A 21,344-nucleotide genomic window follows, 5' to 3' on the forward strand; every position below is an offset into this window, starting at 1 on the left:
CCGCACTAGAAAAATTATTTTCCATTTTCTCTATTCGAATGGATACTTTAGGTGGCAATGTAGCTATTACCTTGTACAGCTTGCTATAACCAGTAGGTGGTGCTGATGTGCTGCTGGAGCATAGCCCCTATGGTGTCACTGAGGCTCACACTTGGCTGGTCTGGGACCCCCTCCCCATAGGCAGCCCTGGGAGAAGCTGAGTGTTTGTGTGCAAAACGCAACTTGAGTTTTGAAGCAGCACTTGAGGAGCTGCAATGAAACCTGAAGAAGCTGCAGAGGGGCTGAAACAGCACAAGAACCTTAACCTGAAAGCGCTACTCACCCCTGGGAAGGCAAAACCTGAACACCACCACAGCAGAGCCCTGTACCACTGGCACCTAGGAGCAGATCAGGTACAGGTGCCATTCTGGATGGTGAGCATAGTATCCGCCATCAAGAGGAGTTACTCCATGAGAAGAATCATTCTTGTGTCAGGAAATAGTGAGAATTCCTCTTCTACGCTGGAACAGATTGTTCTGCCTGCTGTAACATTGCCTCACAGATGGGTTCTCCATTATATGGGGTTACTTCACACCATCACCTATTAATGTGTTATCCAGCAACACAAGAAAGTTTAGATAAGTTTACCCTAACCTATTCTCTATACTGGAGGATTTATGCAGTAAATGGCATAATGTTCTCAGAGTTTTGTTGTGAGTTGTCATAGCAGCCAGTGGTTTAATGTAATGTTCAGGGACTGTGTACTGAACCAATAAGATGTGTCATATTGTCTGCCCAGCTGTTGTATCTAAGCCTGTCATGTGTGATACTGTCTGCCGAGCTGTTGTATCTAAGCCTGTCATGTGTGATACTTTCTGCCGAGCTGTTGTATCTAAGCCTGTCATATGTGATACTGTCTGCCGAGCTGTTGTATCTAAGCCTGTCATGTGTGATACTATCTGCCGAGCTGTTGTATCTAAGCCTGTCATGTGTGATACTATCTGCTGAGCTGTTGTATCTAAGCCTGTCATGTGTGATACTGTCTGCCGAGCTGTTGTATCTAAGCCTGTCATATGTGATACTGTCTGCCGAGCTGTTGTATCTAAGCCTGTCATGTGTGATACTATCTGCTGAGCTGTTGTATCTAAGCCTGTCATGTGTGATACTGTCTGCCGAGCTGTTGTATCTAAGCCTGTCATGTGTGATAATTTCTGCCAAACTATTGTATCTAAGCCTGTCATGTGTGATAATTTCTGCCAAGCTGTTGTATCTAAGCCTGTCATGTGTGACACTGTCTGTCGAACTGTTGTATCTAAGCATGTAATGTGTGACACTGTCTGCTGAGCTGTTGTATCTAAGCCTGTAATGTGTGACACTATCTGCTGAGCTGTTGTATCTAAGCCTGTCATGTGTGATACTATCTGCTGAGCTGTTGTATCTAAGCCTGTCATATGTGATACTATTTGCTAAGCAGCTGTGCCTAAGTCTATAAGGTGTGATACTGTCTGTAGAACTGTTGTATCTTAGATTGTCGTGTGTGATACAATTCCCTAAGCAGCTGTATCTAATTTTATAATGTGCGATACTGTCTGCTGAGCTATTGTATCTAAGCTTATTGTGTGTAATAATATTTGCTAAGCAGCTATATCTAATTTTATGATATGTGATACTGTCTGCTGAGCTGTTGTATCTAAGGGAGCCTTCACACTGAGTTACGCTCTGCTCATTCTGAACGTAAAACTCGTTCAGAATGAGCGGCGTAAAAACCAGATCCCATTGATTTCTATGGGTGCCGGCACACGTGCGCTACCCATTGAAATCAATGGAAGGCTTTATTCCCTATTGCTTTCAATGTGATATGCGCGTGTCACGTATGCCGACACCCATAGAAATTAATGGGATCTGTTTTTACGCTCTCATTCTGAACGAGTTTTACATTCAGAATGAGCGGAGCATAACTCCGTGTGAAGGATCCCCAAGCCTTTCATGTGTGATACTATATGCAACACAGCAGTATCTAATTCTATAATGTGTGATACTGTCTGCTGAGTTACGTATCTAAGTCTATTACATGGGATACTGTTGGCTGGTCCAGTTTATTTAAGCATATCATTGTTTATTTGTGTATTAGGGTGTATTCACACATGCATGCTTCATATTTTTTTTTATATGCATTTTGAAACCAGGTATGCATTAAAAAACAATGACAATAAGCACCTGTTATTTCGGCTGGTTTTACATACTGCTTGTATTCGGGGGCTGAAGAACTGCATGTGGCTTTTTAATAGCAGTAACAAGCAGCGTGTTACTATATATATGCTAACAGCCATTAAACCAGGGGTGTTCAATTTAGTAGATGATACCATACAGGAGAAATGAATAGTAACATGTCCTATTTTAAAACAAATTAAAAACTGCATGCAGTTCTTCTGTAGAAGATAAATAAAAATCACTGTTACACGTTCTCTACTTTTATAATGTACACCTGGTTTTAGCTTCAAAATCTGCATCATCAAATCTGAATAAAACCTAATCAAGCTATGTATATGCCCAAGAACTCTAAGGCTAGGGCCCCACGTAGTGACTGCTTTTCACAGAAAGTCCATAGTGTTTTCCTCTGCAGACTTGCTGCTTCAATTATACCTATACGGAAACCGCTAGTGTTTGCGTAGGTATAATTGACATGCTGTGATTTCCAAAAAAACGCACCGGTTTTGGAAATCCCAGAATTTCCGCTTCGGGTATTTTTCTCCAATGAGTGGATGGAATTCACTAGAAATTTGTAAAACGCCACAGCTTCAGCAGCGGCATTTATGCTATGTGGGACTTCAGCCTTAAGTCTACATTCACATGACAGTGTAAACTGACTATTTCATGTGCGTTTTTTTTTAACAGACGTCACATGGCAGCATTAATTTCACTCAGTGAATTGAGGTTATTCTCATGGATCATCAACGTGTAGGTCATGTCCTATTTTCTTCCATTTTCATGTATCTCTCAATACACTGAAATGTATGGGGAATCCGTGAAAATGGGTGTCCCTTGGGTTTCAAGACGGCCATGAAAAATTTATATTTTTCATAGCCGTTTTGCACTTCATTCATTTGCATCTAGCCTTAAGCTTTGTTCACACAGGACAACTCTGCAGCTGATTTTTCATCTGAAAAAGTCAGAAGAGGGTCACTTTGATTACTGCGGCACGAAAAAAAATAAACTGGTGCAGTGCAAAGACTGAAAGCCATTGTGAAAACTCACAAAATAAACTGGCATGCTTCATGTTGAAAATCTCATCCATTATGTTGTACATCACAGCAGAATCACGCCTCGTTCACATCTGCGCTTTTATCTCAATTCTTCTGGTCAGTTGGAGGACCAGAAGAATGGGAAAACGGACAACAATGAACCCAAAGGCCATAACAGACACAAACTGATACCCCGGGTGTATTTTGTTTGTTTGTTTGTTTTTTAACTGAAATCACTGGATGAAAATTTTGGGCACTTCTTCGTCTGGTAATTTCGGACAGATCTGCACCAGATGGATGCCCGACGCAGAAGAGAATGTAGCCAAAGCCTTCTGCTTGCTGAGCCATTGTACATAATTCTGTCTTCTTGAGTGATAGTTTCGGGTGAGCTATGTATCTAATACCATCATGTGTGATACTGTCTGTCTGCTGAGAACAAGAGATATTATTTAGAGAAGTGGATAATGGAAAGTAGGACATCCCCTGAATATGGGGTTAGTGACATTTAGGTATTTTATTACTTAAAGTGAACTCTTGGTCTTGACTCCAGTAAACAGCTGCTACAATACTTCTAAGTGACCTATAATGTGTTGTACAGAACAGGCTTAAAGGGACTCTATCATTCAGAAAACATATTTTTCACTAACCCTAACTCTTGTTCTGCCTCCTCTTCTGCTGTGTCATCAGCAGCATCAGTCTTCAGCGAGATCGCAATCTTGCACATGCGCTGTTGGCTCAGCCACGACAGCTCATGCTCCATCAGCCATTTTGGTTCGCCTTAGAAATACATGATCTTACTGCGCCACACGACGTTCGTGTAGGATAAAAATCAAAAATCCCAAACCCGAAGTGGCTGAGCCAACAGCGCAAGCGCTAGATTGCGATCTCGCTGAAGACTAATACTGCTGATGACGCTGCAGAATAGGAGGCAGAACAAAGGAGCTCATGATCGGAAGGGGCGTGAATACAACGGCCAGGAGGAGGGAGCAAACACGCTGAAGGCTATGACGCTGCTGTGCCCAAAGCATAAGGGGAACGCCCCCTGTGCTTCATGATCTTCAGTTGCATATCTGCTAAAAAATTAATTTACACAAAAAACGTTGCCTGGAAAACAGAAACAAAGGCTATTCCAACATAGGGTTAGTGAAAAATGTGTTTTCTGAATGATAGAGTCCCTTTAAATGTATGGATGGCTTCCAGAGTGTAATTACAGTATAGAAGTCATGGAGACCTGTGATGTCATCTGCATGTTGATGGCAAATAGGAGTGTTGGGAAAATAGTGATCTGACTTAGTGTTGTATCTGTGCTGATGTCTATAGCTCTGCAATGACCCGTACAGCTAACAATCTTCATGTATGGTTACATTCTGCAGGAGTAGTCATCATTATACTGACTCATGTGACTCCCAGTGTCAGAGATGCTACACGATCTGTCTCTTTTCCTCCTGTTCCTTTTCCTTCTGGAAGATGGTTCAACTGCTAGCTGCCCGGACAACTGCAGATGTGAGAAGGAACCAAGTTATAGTGTCACCTGCAGGAATCGATCTACCATGCCTCCTCTGCCACAGAACAGTGAAATCTTGTGAGTACCCAGCTATTGATATTTTTCTTCTATTATACAGCCATGATATAATTTACAGCTCTGTATAAACCTATCATAGATATCCCCAGGAGCACACAGTCTATTTTCCTACTGGGCATCACACCCATCCTGTACCATTCCTATAACACACTATTTCACAGGAAGCCAATTCACTTTGTACCTGCCATATGCAGTACAGCCCAGGAGCAGATGAAATATCCATGTGAAACCTTTGTGTGTGCAGTGAGTCTGGTGTCTGTGGTGTCTCAGGGATCATTGACACAGCTGCTAGGAAACTGCCTGCTTGATCAGACCCAGTGGGATTAACAGGAATGTACATTTACTATATGGACTCACTAGTGGAATGAGAATGTTCTGTGCTGCCTCCATGCTGACCTGTAGACCCAATAGAAGGATTTCCCCCAAATATCAAAGTTGTCAGGGAAGATTGATAAGGTCAGAGTTGCGTTTATGACTAATTGACCTATAACCCTGGGTAACTGTCGTCCTAATTAATTAGGCTGAGTGCCAGGCAGTGAAGAAGTCACACCACTCTATATGTAGGTATTAGTTCCTCTTTCAACCAAGATGGAAATACTGACGCACCTTTATTAAAACAACGTGGGGTTAAATAATAGCAGTGAGAGGAAGAGAGATAACAACAACGTAAGTTTTCATATTCATTCCTGATTGGTATGGTACATCTCAATCAAACAGAAAAAGTTTAAGTAGTGCCACATATAGCCAGCTACTCCCGATCCTGCATGGTAACCTTGGGGAGCTGTCTTCTGGCAGCAAGCCAAGTATTTGTTTTCTTTGCTCCCATTCTGGATGCAGGCACCATCTTATGATATAACATTATACCAGTTTCAAGCATAAGCAACTATATCTAGCATTCAGCTTTTAAGGATAACAATATTTTTCATACATTACATGATTATAACCTTCACAAGATGACTTGGTATAGGGCACCATAAATTAGAATGCAGCAACTAAAATACCAAATATATGTTGTGAGGAGTTGACAGGCGGAGTGATAGAATAACGCTATATCTCCCCCAGATTTTTTTAAGTTATGTGTGGTCCAGGGCAGGTCTTGAGTAGGCCTCACTACCGGGTGTGAGTCCTAGGCTCATTACTGGGCCAGAAAAGGCTTCAGGGCAGATCCAGGGAGTGGGAAGAGGAGTCTGGGTCTGTCCTGTTACTGGTGAGACTGTATCATGCTTGTTGGTTTGTTTATGTGACTGTTAGTGAGCCACACGTATGGTTAGTTTATTATTACTGTTTAGTTAGCTGCTCAAACTAAGACGATTTTGTTTCTTATTGTTTTGCCTCAAGTCAAGATTTATTTTCCTGTTTGTTTTTTTTCTAAATAAACCCGTTTCCTGCATCCTTTGTGTCCCTGTCTTGGCTGGTTGGGTCCGCACCTCTGCTTATACCATGCTACCTTCCCCACAATGTATATGCATATAATGATAGTAAATACATAATTGTGTACAAAAATACAAATGCAAATGTTATTGGAAATATTTAACTAGTAATAAAACATATATACTTAAAAAAAAATACAATTGCATTGTAAGAGGTGGATGACATAGCAATGCAATAGTAGCATGCAACACTAAAAAACAAACAAACACTCTTTGTGAATAAACCAACATGGGTGTTTCTAGGTTATTAGTGTGCACTTACATAGTGTATCCAGTACTATGTATCTAAACAAAAATACACACTGGTTAGACTAAAGTATAGCCATTCATCTACATCTGCTTTTATCAGTAGTTACACCATAATAAGCCACAAAGAAGGGAACTCAGCGCTAGCAGAGGGTGCTCTTAATTCATCATGAGGCTTTGACTCATCATGAATTAGACACTTTACCTTGGCCCCCTTGTGCCTAGTCACAAATCTACAGCAAGTCTATAATGTCATTACTAATGAATATGGTGCAGATGGGAGCCCTGCCCACGCCACATATCTCCCCACTTCACCCTGAGGGTTGCATTCTACTTCTGGTGTTGCTAATTTAGCAACTCTCTGCTACGTCCTCCACTTTTTTGCAACGCAGTTGTTTGTTTATACATGTATTTGCATCTATTATGTGAAACTAGCCTCTGCCCACACCTTCGTCTGTGGGTTGTTGGCATCGATGATCCGCCTGTATTCAGCAAATTGCTGTCGTCGATGGTTTGCCTGCTCCGGCGTTTCAGCAGCTGTCTTGCTGCTGAACTTGTTCCTCACACTGTGCCGCTCGCTGGGACGCCATATAATAAGTGTGTTGTTGGTGTTGATGATCCATCTGCTCCGGCGTTTCGGCAGCTGCCAAGCTGGCCTGTCGATGAACTCATTCCTTGCACTGTGCCCGTGATTGTTCCAGCATCTCAGCAGCTCGCGGGACGCCATATAATGAGTGTGTTGTTGGCGTTGATGATCCCCCTCAGCTCTGCTTGAGAACGCTGTTGACTTCTGGCTACGTTCATAGCTCTCGTTGTTTGCGACAAATTTGATTTTCTTTTTCCAGGCATGTTTAAAATTGGCAAAACTGCCAATTTGGATTAAAGGTATTTGCTCATGTCAGATTGTCAGCACTTCCTGGAGCAGATCAGATAATATGCAAATAAATGTACACAATCCACTGAGGGTTAGCATATGTTTGTACAAAGAAATAACAGACCTGGGACCTGAGATAAGCTGCTGCAGGAGTAGTGTAATATAGTATGTGAACATAAATACATAACAGTTGTGCAGCCATGTCATTTACCGGGATAAAAAGTAACCTATGTTTTAATCAAGGTTACAAACTATGTGCCAAATTTCATTCAAATCTGTTCAGCCGTTTTTGCATGATTGACTAACAAACAAACATCCAAACTTTCACATTTACACTCACCGGCCACTTTATTAGGTACACCTGTCCAACTGCTCGTTAACACTTAATTTCTAATCAGCCAATCACATGGCGGCAACTCAGTGCATTTAGGCATGTAGACATGGTCAAGACAATCTCCTGCAGTTCAAACCGAGCATCAGTATGGGGAAGAAAGGTGATTTGAGTGCCTTTGAACGTGGCATGGTTGTTGGTGCCAGAAGGGCTGGTCTGAGTATTTCAGAAACTGCTCATCTACTGGGATTTTCACGCACAACCATCTCTAGGGTTTACAGAGAATGGTCCGAAAAAGAAAAAACATCCAGTGAGCGGCAGTTCTGTGGGCGGAAATACGTTGTTGATGCCAGAGGTCAGAGGAGAATGGCCAGACTGGTTCGAGCTGATAGAAAGGCAACAGTGACTCAAATAGCCACCCGTTACAACCAAGGTAGCCAGAAGAGCATCTCTGAACGCACAGTACGTCGAACTTTGAGGCGGATGGGCTACAGCAGCAGAAGACCACACCGGGTGCCACTCCTTTCAGCTAAGAACAGGAAACTGAGGCTACAATTTGCACAAGCTCATCGAAATTGGACAATTGAAGATTGGAAAAACGTTGCCTGGTCTGATGAGTCTCGATTTCTGCTGCGACATTCGGATGGTAGGGTCAGAATTTGGCGTCAACAACATGAAAGCATGGATCCATCCTGCCTTGTATCAACGGTTCAGGCTGGTGGTGGTGGTGTCATGGTGTGGGGAATATTTTCTTGGCACTCTTTGGGCCCCTTGGTACCAATTGAGCATTGTTGCAACGCCAAAGCCTACCTGAGTATTGTTGCTGACCATGTCCATCCCTTTATGACCACAATGTACCCAACATCTGATGGCTACTTTCAGCAGGATAATGCGCCATGTCATAAAGCTGGAATCATCTCAGACTGGTTTCTTGAACATGACAATGAGTTCACTGTACTCCAATGGCCTCCACAGTCACCAGATCTCAATCCAATAGAGCATCTTTGGGATGTGGTGGAACGGGAGATTCGCATCATGGATGTGCAGCCGACAAATCTGCGGCAACTGTGTGATGCCATCATGTCAATATGGACCAAAATCTCTGAGGAATGCTTCCAGCACCTTGTTGAATCTATGCCACGAAGAATTGAGGCAGTTCTGAAGGCAAAAGGGGGTCCAACCCGTTACTAGCATGGTGTACCTAATAAAGTGGCCGATGAGTGTATAATATTAGTATAGTAGGAATCAGACCTGAGTATTTTCAGTCTATTCCTCTGATCCGTCAACAGACTGTAAAACTAATATAATGACAGATGTAGCGGTCACTGCGATATAAGAAACAAGACGGAAGCTTTCTTCTGTCTCATTATTTTACTTTACAGATGGAAGATGTAGTATTACATTACAATTTTATCTGAAAAGTAAATAAAGAAGACAAAAGACAGATCTTTTTTTATTGCACTGAATGATGACAGATGTAGACAGGCTATAAGTATGCATCCATTATTATGTTAGTTTTGCAGTCTGTTGTTTTTATACTGTGACGTATTTCCAATAAATTTTGCAATTATGTATCCACAATGACCTGCCCTGTAACTTTTCCGAAGTACCAGAACTTGTTCCTGAAGCACCTGAATATACCACAGGTGGCTAGTGTGTTGCCCAATATGATACAAACTGAGTATATTATTCCCTGTCCTGCCCCAGCCAAATATCCTTGCCCTGGGTCTATTGCCTTCTTTCACTTCACTAACCAAGCTGATTGTATGTTCTGCTTCTCATGTACAGACTAAGGGTAAATTCAATCTCCTAAGGCAGAGGCTGCCTCAAGTTCCGGACCAAAATACGGGTAGCTGCGACTGGATGCCGATGCAGTGCACCGGCATCCAGTTGCACACTCCGCTCCGGATCAGGCCCAAATGAATGGGCCAAGTCGGGAGAGTCTTCAGGCGGATGTTGCGAGGCGAATCCGCCTGAAAGAATGAGCATCTTGCTTCTTTTTCCAGGAGCCGGAACAAACAGCTCCCGGAAAAAAGAACTGCTTCAATGGGAGCTGTCTTTTTGGTCAGGATTGTGAGGTGGATATGGCCTCAAAATCCTGACCAAAAAACCCTGTATGAACCTACCCTAAGGCTTGATGTACACATCCAAGTGTGCTATCCCAGGGGGTGTCCAATAATCCATTCTGTTCCAATAGAAATAGAGAAGGTCCTATTCCGTTCCATTTCATCAAAACAAAACGAATCAGAAGCCCCCATAGAGATGAATTCATAAGGGAGCGCTCTCGGAAGTCACTCCGAGTGTCATCTGACTTCATTCCGCTGCAAAATCGGCCACAACTTGAACGCACACAGTCATGTTCATGGTTTCAGGGTGCATTCATATGGTACAGCTAAAATGATATCAGAAAATTGTTTGCCGTTTTGATATGGTTTTTGGTGTGGCTTCTCAATTTTACACACATTTAACATGTTCCACCTGTAAAATAAAAATAATACATAAAAAACTATCAAGTTCATTCTAATGTAGTTTTAAATGCAGCCTAAATGTGTTGCCCTCACCCTTGTATAAGCTCATTGTAATGCCCCTTGCTCTCTGCTCAAGATGAGTAAATTGCCCCCCTCCTTCATAGGCTGAGTGTATTGCCACCTCCACCCTACTCCCCTTCCCCACTGCCCAGGCGGAGTATATTGTCGCTTTCTGTGTACTGTTTAATATTAAGGGAGTGCTGGAAAATATTTGACTTCCGATCCCGTTCCGGTTCTTGCTGATTAATGACTCCTCCAGGCTAATGAGGAGCAGCTAATTAGCAAGCACCCTCTAATCCTGGGGCGAACTAGGGGAGCTTAGCTTCAGTACTCCGGATGCTTATGTTCTCTTCCCAGCCTACGATTTGTCTTTTCTCAGTTTATTATGCAGAAAAAGAGGAGTTATGAACATTAATAAGCAGATAAGTAACATTTAAGATAGGATAAATTCCTGGCTCTGTCTGTGAGTAATGGTTTCATTATATGAAAAGGGCAGCCTCCACTTCCACTCACAGGCTCCATTTTCCTGTTATTTGGATGCTCAGAGTTCCTTGTCCTCGTCCCTCTCCAAGAAGGGGTCAGTGTTCCTCTGTATACAGGGTCTCTCTGTGTGCAAAGTGGCCAGGAACTGACTGGAAAAATAAGACTAATATAAAGGAGTAATGTCCAGAGATACATAAGTAACTACAAGGCTGCTGTGAACCCCCAACTACCAGGTGACCAGCCGTGTGTCCGATACTGAAACACCAACTAACCCAATCACCTCTGCAGGGTCAAGTCCAAGTTTTTTCTGTTTCCTGTCAACTAATGATAACTAATATGGTTGACATTACAATTTATCAGCTTTCCAGATTCCTCAAATGACAATTCTTCCCTGTGCTGCATTCATATTGGAGCAGAGGAGGAATCAATTCTTAATTTCAGAGCTAATTTCTGACGTTATTAATACCGCAACAAGATTTTATTGGGATGTTTGCTTGTTTTTCAGTTTAAGGCTGTGTTCACATGGTTCTATTGCATCTACATGCATTTCACCTGAGAGTTCATGGCACTTACATTGAAAACCTCTAGTTTTTTGATATAGTAACATGTGCTACTCATTACTGCATTTGGAAAAAAAATGCATGCATTTTTTAATTTAAAACAGCACTGTGTGAACAAGTGAGACTAATAATCTGCAAACAGCTGATGTGGGGAGGTGAGTGGGAAACCCTTTCAGATTGGACTCTATCATTATATAATAGTTTTGTGTAATTTATACAGCTCTTTGCCATGCGCACCGCCATTGGTCTCCATTAGGTGACAGCAATGAGCCAGTGTCTGGTAGTGGATGTGCGGTAGCAGAAGAAAAGGACATCGACATCCAGAAAAGTTCTCAGCTACATTCAATTGCATTATCGCACATATATTAACCCCATGAGCTGTCTATTGTATATAATGGAGAGAATTTACTAGAAAAGTAGCATAGCCAGTTCAGTTCAGTTAGGTGAATAACTCTGATTTGCACCTAAAATGCATCATACCAGCTGATTTTTGCCCTGCTTGCCACTTGGGCAAAGCAGGGTGGGATTCTAGGAGGGGTGCCTTGCCATAAGAGTTGCTATAACTCACGACAGAAAACCAGTGAGCTATACTAGAAATCTCTGCCACTTCTGGCCCACAAGATCTCCTGAGGTGTACTAGAATTATTAATCCACCCTCTTTCTCATCTTCTTAATCCATTCACCTGCCGAGGCTGGATGCACCAGAATTATTAAGACTGGTAAAGGAAATGCCAGTCTTAATACATTTCCCCCGTATAACTCCTATAATCCATCAACCACAAAAAGAACAATCTAATCTTGTTTCACATACACGGGGGGAATTTACCAACACATCTTCACCAGTTTTCTCGTGTAGTGTTAAATATTATGATATTACAATCTTCATGGCATACAAAGGGTTAATACTCTGCTGAATTCACTTTTCCATATTTTGGTGCATGGGTGCGCTTAGCGTACACCATTTTAGAGTTCTCCTTACATAGCAACAAGATGGAAGGTAACACCCCCTCTCATGAACATAAATGAGTGACGCATACACATGTCTGGGCCATTGTGGGTGGTCCTGGGTGGTGGTGGTGGTGGCCAATCATGGAGGACGTCGTGACCAGCCCTTAAGTCCATCAACCAGATGACCAAGCTGTAACTCTACAAGATATCCAGATGAAGAAATCTAACTAAGAACTTCTCTGAAGATGTAAGCTAATGAGACATTGACTGATATTTCTGTAATTCTGGAAGTTTTCCCTGTTTCTGTGTTTTCCTTCAAGACGTTAATTAAACGCCACATGTGTTTATGACAAGCCGACTCTTTCTATCATGATAAGGCCTCACAACACGTGATCACAAGTTTCACCCAAATATTGCATATTTTACATGTACACAACATAAAAATGTGTTGCATATTTGACACAAGACCGCTCTTGCACCAAAGATGCAATGCACCCTTTGTTTTGCGGGTCACTTGATAGTTTGCAGCAGGGAGACCAGGGACTAATATATATATTATAACTCACGCAAGTTTTCTGGAGTAAGTGATACCGGAAATCTATGCCAGTTCCTAAGGGGCTGAAAACTTTTCATAAAACAGCTATGCCTTGTACGAAATTCCAGTTTTAATAAATCTGCTGCAGTGTATCAGGGTGCTGCCTTAGGCAGGGTTCACACTAGTGTTGGATTCCTTTATGAAGGTGTCCACTAAAAAACAAAACAAAAAAATAAAATGCACACCTGTTGTAAAATATACAATATATTTATTGTGGGGTGGATTCCTTAATCACATATTGATCCATAAGGGAATATTATAGGAGGACTCGTCTTCTTATAGAAACATGGAAAATTAATTAAGTTTTCATGGAAAAATTGATACAGGAAAAGCTTCCAGAATAACAGAAATACCAGTCAATAAAAAAAATTATGCAAAAATGTAAAGTTGAAAAATTTCTTGTGTGCAGAGTTAATAATATAGAAAATGGTTTGGATAGCACTGTCTCTATGTTTGCAGATGACACCCAACTATCTAGCACGGTGCAGTCTATGGAGGATGTAGATTACAAGCAGACTTGGACATGGTCATGTGATGAGCACACGGCACAGTCGGGCAAGTGGACAGAATACACGGCGCCCTTAAGGGTGCATTCACACTGAGTAAACGCTAGCTTATTCTGAACGTAAAACACGTTCAGAATAAGCGGCGTCTAAAGCAGCTCCATTCATTTCTATGGGAGCGGGGATACGAGCGCTCCCCATAGAAATGAATGGGCTGCTTCTTTCACTCCGTGCAGTCCCATTGAAGTGAATGGGGAGTGCCGGCGTGTACGCTCCGGCATGAGCAGAGCTTGCCGTATACGCCGGCACTCCCCATTCACTTCAATGGGACTGCACGGAGTGAAAGAAGCAGCCCATTCATTTCTATGGGGAGCGCTCGTATCCCCGCTCCCATAGAAATGAATGGAGCTGCTTTAGACGCCGCTTATTCTGAACGTGTTTTACGTTCAGAATAAGCTAGCGTTTACTCAGTGTGAATTCACCCTAAGGCTGTCTTTACTTGCCTGTGTGCCACACTCTCTAAATCACAGAAATCTTCACAAGGATTTACCAGTACCCATTCTGGAGTATGGGTTAGCAGGTTGACCAGTCTGTCCTGTAGCATAGGCAGGATAATTTCTCTTATAACACTTATTAAGCTCTCCTCAGTTTTTCCAATCATCAAACAGTGGTGATACTTCTAACCCCTGTCTATTTTAAGCACAGGATGAGCTCGTTGAGATCCAAACCAGCTGGTCCATTCACACGGAGTAAATCTGCGCTCATTTTGGCAAAATACACATGTAAAGAATACATGTGTAAAAATAAGACTCCCATTGACTTCAATGACATTTTTACAAGTGTAAAAAATGTTTTTTGACACGTTTTTTACACGTGTAACACGTTTTTACCCGGGCGTCATTTGCCAAAATGAGCGCGCGTTTACTCCATGTGAATGGACCCCAAGTCTAACTGCTCACTATACTTCTTCACTCTCCAAAGGACTATAGAAAAACCCTCTGTCTCCTCCTCCTATCTAGAACCAACTGCCTGTGGCTTACCAAACATCTGCTCCAGACTTGCAGCCCATTTAAAGGAGAAATTATACTCTCTATATACAAAATATGTATAAATTGCAATACAAGCATATTACACACAGCATAACTTAACTATGTATATTTTGTAGTGCTCCCAGCGGGATGCTACAAAAGTGTGTGTACCTCCACCACTAAATTCAGGTATGACAGTATTCAGAACACTGTATAGCACCACTGTCACACTCATCACCCCTCACCAGAAGAATTCACAATTTTTCTTGTGTCATAAACTCGCACCACCTGACAGGTGCACTGCTTTGTTGGCCTGGCACATTTATTATAATGTGTGCAAATAATATCTAGTGTAGATTTTCTGGTGCACTGATGGCCCCCAAATATCAAACTTGATGGATGTCTGATTCTGTGCTGTGAATATATCGAGCAGTGCACCTGTGTGCTCATCACATGACCATGGACTGATTTTTATCCACAGGGAGTAAGCAGAATGAATGCCAGCAAGCAGTGATCTAAAAAACCATGAAGAATTGATACAAGAAGTATATTGGAAAATCGTATAACTTTCTATTATACAAACAATAACATTGGTCTCTAAATATTGGTCAGAAACTGGTCAGCAACAAGATGATGTGCATGTGGTAGGAATTAAGACAAGTATTCTTAGTAAATGTCCCCTGGGGCAGACTAACATATACTTTGGGCTGTATGTGGATTGTGGGCCCCACCAGATTAAAGTTTTCAGGGCCTTTTAAATAGGCTGGTTCTGAGTTGAATGATCATTTATAGGAATGCTCATTTGCAATCAATTCCCAATGTTAGGTTGAATTTATACATTGTGCATGGAATGAGTACAATATGTACCTGGGATGCTGCCAAACCCAGGATCAAATGAGTATAGCTAAAGGCAGTTTTATTTTTAATGACCACGAGATACAGGAGGGGCAGAGGCATAATTTGAAGTACCTGGGCCCCAATGCACAATCTGTAATGGGGCCCCTACCTATCTTGCACTCTTTAAAATGGTAGTATATTTTATGTGGCAGAAGGACCTTTGGGGCTTGTCAGGGTCCAGTAGTAGCTGCTACCTCTGCACCCTCTGTAGCTGCACACCTGGCCCAAACATTGTCTGTCCAAGTCTGCTTGTAATCTACATCCTTCATAGACTGCACTGTGCAAGATAGTTCGCGTTATCTGCAAACATAGAGACAGTGCTATTCGTACCATTTTCTATATTATTAACTCCGCGCACAAGCAATTTTTCAAGTTTAAATTTTTGCATAATTTTTTTTTTTTACTTTCACAGGGTTGTATGAGTGCTTACTTTTTTTTTTAGGACAAATTGTCCTTCATAATAGTACCATTTAATATTCCATATAATGTACTTTGAAAAAAAAAAAAAAAGATTTCTTAGAGTCCCCATATTCTGACATGCGTGATGTATAAAGGGCTGTATAAGGGAGCGTTCACACTACCGTCAGTTTCTGACAGGTAGTGTCCGTTCCTAGTGTCCGTTCAAAATCTCTCACGGACATTAGGAGCGGACACTAGCTGTGTCCGTGACACTTGTCATTCATTTAAATGACGATCTGGTGCGTTCTTTTGCACTCCGTGCCTGTCCTTCACTGTCCGCTTGTAAAGATGTCCGACTTTTCAAGCGGACAGCAAAAAACTACATGTCGGGTTTTTCTGTTCGCTTGAAAAGTCGGAAACTGACGGTAGTGTGAACGCCCCTATGACATTTCTTTTTTTTTGTAGGGCCAGATGCACTTTTTATTTATACCATTCTGTGGAATGTTTGATATTTAGATTTTTTTTTTTTTTTTTTAATAACACTACGATGTTCACCAATTTTTTTTTAGATTGAGTATATATATATATATATATATATATATATATATATATATATATATTTGCAGGGTATTGTAAAATCCATAGAGACCAAACCCAGCTTGTAATAGAACTACGTCAGCAGACTCCATGATGTCATAGTAACAAATTGCTGTCCAGGTGATGGCGATCATCATCAACATGGCAGCACCCATGTTCACTGGTAAAACGATACCTTCGTCATGTCTGGTCGAGGCATCTGTAGGGATAGTGCCTGTGAGAAGAGCTGACTTAGATTGCAGGCATTGCGATTGGGTCTCCGTCGTATAATCTTTCTGTTGCAGAGACATTATAAATGTTGACAAGCATAAAAAGTCACATGGAAATTAAGCTAATTAATAGTCATAGGGGCGGAAGCAGCTTCAGCCTAGTCACACTGTCCGCTTGCTAATCACATATCCTGGCCATGAGTGACATCTACCTTACAGTCCCCTCAATTCCCAGTGTTAAAAAGGAGATTTCAATCCTGGTCAACAGGATTGTGTAGCAAGTGAACAGTGTGACTAGGCTGAAGCTGCTCCCACCCCTGTGACTATTTAGGTTAATTTCCATATGACTTTTTATGCTTTCAAACATTTCTAACTTCACGTTGATGTAACAGAAAGATTACAGAAGGGCAGCAATGGGAAGGGACAGTGGCGTAACTACTGCCGTAGCAGCAGAGGCAGCTGCCACAGGGCCCGGGACATTAGGGGCCCGGTGACAGCCGCTACCGCTGCTATCATTATACTCAGGGGTCTTTACGGACCCCCGAGTATAATGATTGGTGGACCGGGAGAGGTAAGAAACATAAAAAACACTGTTACTTACCTCTCCACGATCCATGCAGACCCTGGCCTGCGTCCCAGCTCATGTGACGTCTGACGTCATTGAAGATCGACTACTTCGGAGGCCGACAGCGTAGGAGCCGGGAGATAGGTGAGTAACAGAGGTTTTTTTATGTTTTTCTCCCTCTGGGTCTCCGATTATTATACTCTGGGGTCTGAAAAGGAGCCACTATGGGGCATAATACTGTGTGCAGGGGCCACTAAGGGACATAATACTGTGTGCAGGGGCCACTAAGGGACATAATACTGTGTGCAGGGGCCACTATGGGACATAATACTGTGTGCAGGGGCCACTATGGGGCATAATACTGTGTGCAGGGGCCACTATGGGGCATAATACTGTGTGCAGGGGCCACTATGGGGCATAATAGTGTGTGCAGGGGCCAGTAAGGGACATAATACTGTGTGCAGGGGCCACTATGGGGCATAATACTGTGTGCAGGGGCCACTATGGGGCATAATACTGTGTGCAGGGGCCACTATGGGGCATAATACTGTGTGCAGGGGCCACTATGGGGCATAATACTGTGTGCAGGGGCCACTAAGGGACATAATACTGTGTGCAGGGGCCACTATGGGGGATAATACTGTGTGCAGGGGCCCCTATGGGGGATAATACTGTGTGCAGGGGCCACTATGTGGCATAATAGAGCGTGCAGGAATGCGTAGGAGGGGGTCGGTCAAGGTCATCGGCGTCGGTTGGGAGGGGGGGGGGCTCCATGTCAAAAGTTCGCCACAGGGCCCCGCCATTCCTAGTTACGCCACTGGGAAGGGAATTACTTGATTCTGCACATGATGGGACCAATTTATAGTGGAAAAACCACATGACCTGACCTTTAAGCCGCAACCAAAGGAGGATTTTCTCGCTCATTCATTTTGGTGCATACTGCTAAACCAAGTGTGCACGTGTATTTAGAGGAGCTGGATTATGAAATCTCCTAAATGATCAGACAATCCAGAATATAGTACTGCCATAGAAGCTGATGCTATGGTTATTTCTGCTTCTAATTCCAGATCCTGTTGAACTATCAGATGAACTGCAGGAATTTTACTGTACACATAAGAAATGATCTCCCAGTAGCGCAGTCTATTTTGTGTCGCTCCCCTGGCACATCGCCCTCCTCGCCGTGTCCCTCCGATGTTTAGGTAATTGGAGTTTATTTGCATAGTGCAGATTTCTTTAGTTCGGATTATTTGGATCTGGGGAAGTATCTGCGGCTTTGCGTCTCATTTCGGATGTTTATTTAACTGTGTCAGAGCTGCGCTGATTTGGCTGCATGGCTGACTGAGCATTGTGAGGCCTTGAATAAGAGCATTGTCTGGGTAGACCTGTGCTGTGCACCAACATCCAGCCCAGATCCACTCATCTCCTACTGACATTTTATTTTATGGTCCGGTTTCTTTAATGAGGCCTGGATGAGTGAGGACAACTATTGGGGACGAGGAATTTATAAATGTGTGGATGGGACTGCACACACTATATACCTACACACTCAGGCCTGGTTCACATCTGCGTTCGGTAATCCGTTCGGGAAGTCCGCATGCCCCCCCCATCCCCAAACAGACTACCGAACGCATTAGCAAACGGTGTGCAGTGAAAGCACACGGACCCCATAGACTATAATGGGATCCGTGTGCTTTCCGTGCGGTGTCCGCAGGGAACATGTGGACAGAAAAGTACTTCACGATCTACTTTCCTGTCCACATGATTAGTGCGGACACCACACAGACCCCATTATAGTCTATGGGGTCGGTGTGCTATCACTGCACACCACTTGCTAATGCTTTTGGTAATCCGTTTGGGGGGGTCCCCATGCGGACTCCCTGAACGGATTACCAAACGCAGATGTGAACCATCATACATTATTATAGCATATATACTCACACATATACACTTATATACATTCATATACCATATATAACATATATACTTCTTTGAATGTATATGAATACTATATATACCCACATATATACATACACTCACTCATACACATTAATATAGCATACTGTATATACTCACACATACCTGTATACAAACACACAATACTCACACAGTATACAAGACACATACTTTAAACAAATGTACACACATATATACATATTAAACATACAGATTTTACCAATTGAATATACTCACCTTTGACAGAAGCGAAGCATCGGAGCAGACTGTCCCTGTCTTTCCCACACGCTCTGATGTGAGAGATGAGGCAATAGCTTATGAGGGGGAGGGGGGAGGGGAGAAGTTCAGGCAGCACAGACAGGGAAGAAAGCAGCCAATGCTACAGCAGATAAGTGAGGGATTACAAGTGACCATTAGCTAATGCTGAAGCTTTACCTGGTGTCCTCCTATATATATATATATATATATATATATATATATATATATATATTATATATATATATATATATATATATATATATATATATATATATATATATACTTTCCCTATATATCGGGAGGGCACCATGTACAGCTTCTGCATCAGCTATTGGGGGCCCCTGTGTCTTGAGGCAAATGCATTGCTCAGGAGCCTGTTCGGGCCCCTGAACAATGCATCTGCTGTGGCTAAATGAGGAATTAACAGTCGGGGGTTGGGGCCCACCGGGGGATTCCCCGGTTCCCCGGTGGGCCAGTCCGACCCTGGCTGCACTGTGTATCTATAATACTGTGCGCTGCGCTGTATATCTATAATACTGTGTATCTATAATAGTGTGCGCTGCACTGTGTATCTATAATAGTGTGCGCTGTGCTGTGTATCTTTAATACTGTGTGCTGCACTGTGTATCTATAATAGTGTGCGCTGTGCTGTGTATCTATAATACTGTGTGCTGCGCCGTGTATCTTTAATACTGTGTGCTGCACTGTGTATCTATAATAGTGTGCGCTGCACTGTGTATCTATAATAGTGTGCGCTGCACTGTGTATCTATAATAGTGTGCGCTGCACTGTGTATGTAAGCCTTGTAAAATTGACAGCAATGCTGGATCCATCACATGATGAACACTAACAGTGCCTAACAAACTTCATTGGCTATAATGGATTCTGCCAGGTTGTCAGCATTTTTTTTTTTAACAAAATAGATATTTTGTATGGGATTTTTTTTTTTAGGAATCCGTGTCAGAGCTTTCAAACTGAGCCTCCAACATAGATGTGAACAAAGCCTAAGCTTATCATGTATGGTACGGTCTACTTAACCTCTGCATCTAATCATATCATCTTGATAATGTTGGGTTGTGTATTGACTACAATGTATGATACTGTGGGGTGAGAAGTGTTGTAGAGGTGATGACAACAAAACCTCTCTGTATTGCTCTTGAAGATTACAGTAGAGGCACAGCCTGTTCAACAGAAGAACAACGAATATTTCTTTTTTTGGTACAGTTTCGGGATGTGCACTGGATCAGGAGATGGTGCCCAAAGCTGACAGACATAGCATCACAGATGACTAACAACAGATTCTTCTCAGTGTCAGTAATATGTTCATCCATAGGCCCATCTCAGCAACTCAAGACTGTCATTTAAATATGATAAACCTGTTCGCTCGGGAGCACAGCAGAAACAATCCTAATTACTCTGGCTGAAATGAATATGCCCTTCAAGCCATTGCTGCAATGGTTCTATTTTCATCTGCGCAAGAGTAAAAGGGCCCTAGTTACACTAGAATTACTTTGTCACTTCCTTGTAATCTTCCCCACTCACATTTATCCAATCTGGCGAGTGAGAAAATTGCCGCAAAGAGATTGTCAAGTCTCACCCCATGTATTTAGCAGTGTCCATTTAGATGCTAAATCCCCATCATTTTTTTTTTTACCAGAGAATTTTTTTCTCTTGAGCCTGAAAAGCTTCATAATCTCTAGTTTGGTTTTCTTAGCCATGCACAGCCCAAGATAGTCCTGACTGGATTTCTCGGCACTGCATTTCTATGGGGGACCCAAATTCGCTCACTACACATAACTTCTTGCCTTTTTGTAGAGCCATACTTGCTCCACCCAGCAAATTCTATTGCATTGTGCCTCCATGACTATTTTTTAGGACACGGTTTCCCAACCTTTTCAAACTCAAGGCACCTCTGGAAAGAACATTTTTCTTTGGGGCACCCTACCAAATAATTTTTACCAGAATACCAAAAAAAACCTGCAGTTTGGATGTGCTTTTTTTTTTTTTTTTTTTTACAGCAGTTACTGAATTTACAGCTGAAACATTTGTCTAGCAAGGGTAAATTATTTTTTCCAGTGACATTTTTAAGCTTGAGATGGGTGTCCGTGCTACCCCTGTCCACAGGTTCACTCTGCCC

At 42.4% G+C, this 21,344-nt stretch overlaps 1 protein-coding gene across 1 annotated transcript in view; it reads left to right on the forward strand.

Moving 5' to 3' along the window:
* The first annotated feature begins 313 nt into the window (after positions 1-313).
* The window catches only part of TSHR (thyroid stimulating hormone receptor), a 75,377-nt gene continuing 54,346 nt past the window's right edge, over positions 314-21,344 (forward strand). The window contains exons 1-2 of the mRNA XM_075282362.1: positions 314-413; positions 4,595-4,803. Of these exons, the coding sequence (XP_075138463.1) occupies positions 4,640-4,803 (164 nt within the window). The 5' untranslated portion in view covers positions 314-413; positions 4,595-4,639. The remainder of the gene's footprint in view (positions 414-4,594; positions 4,804-21,344) is intronic.

The sequence above is a fragment of the Leptodactylus fuscus genome, chromosome 7, assembly GCF_031893055.1.
Source record: "Leptodactylus fuscus isolate aLepFus1 chromosome 7, aLepFus1.hap2, whole genome shotgun sequence".
NCBI classification, from domain to species: domain Eukaryota; kingdom Metazoa; phylum Chordata; class Amphibia; order Anura; family Leptodactylidae; genus Leptodactylus; species Leptodactylus fuscus.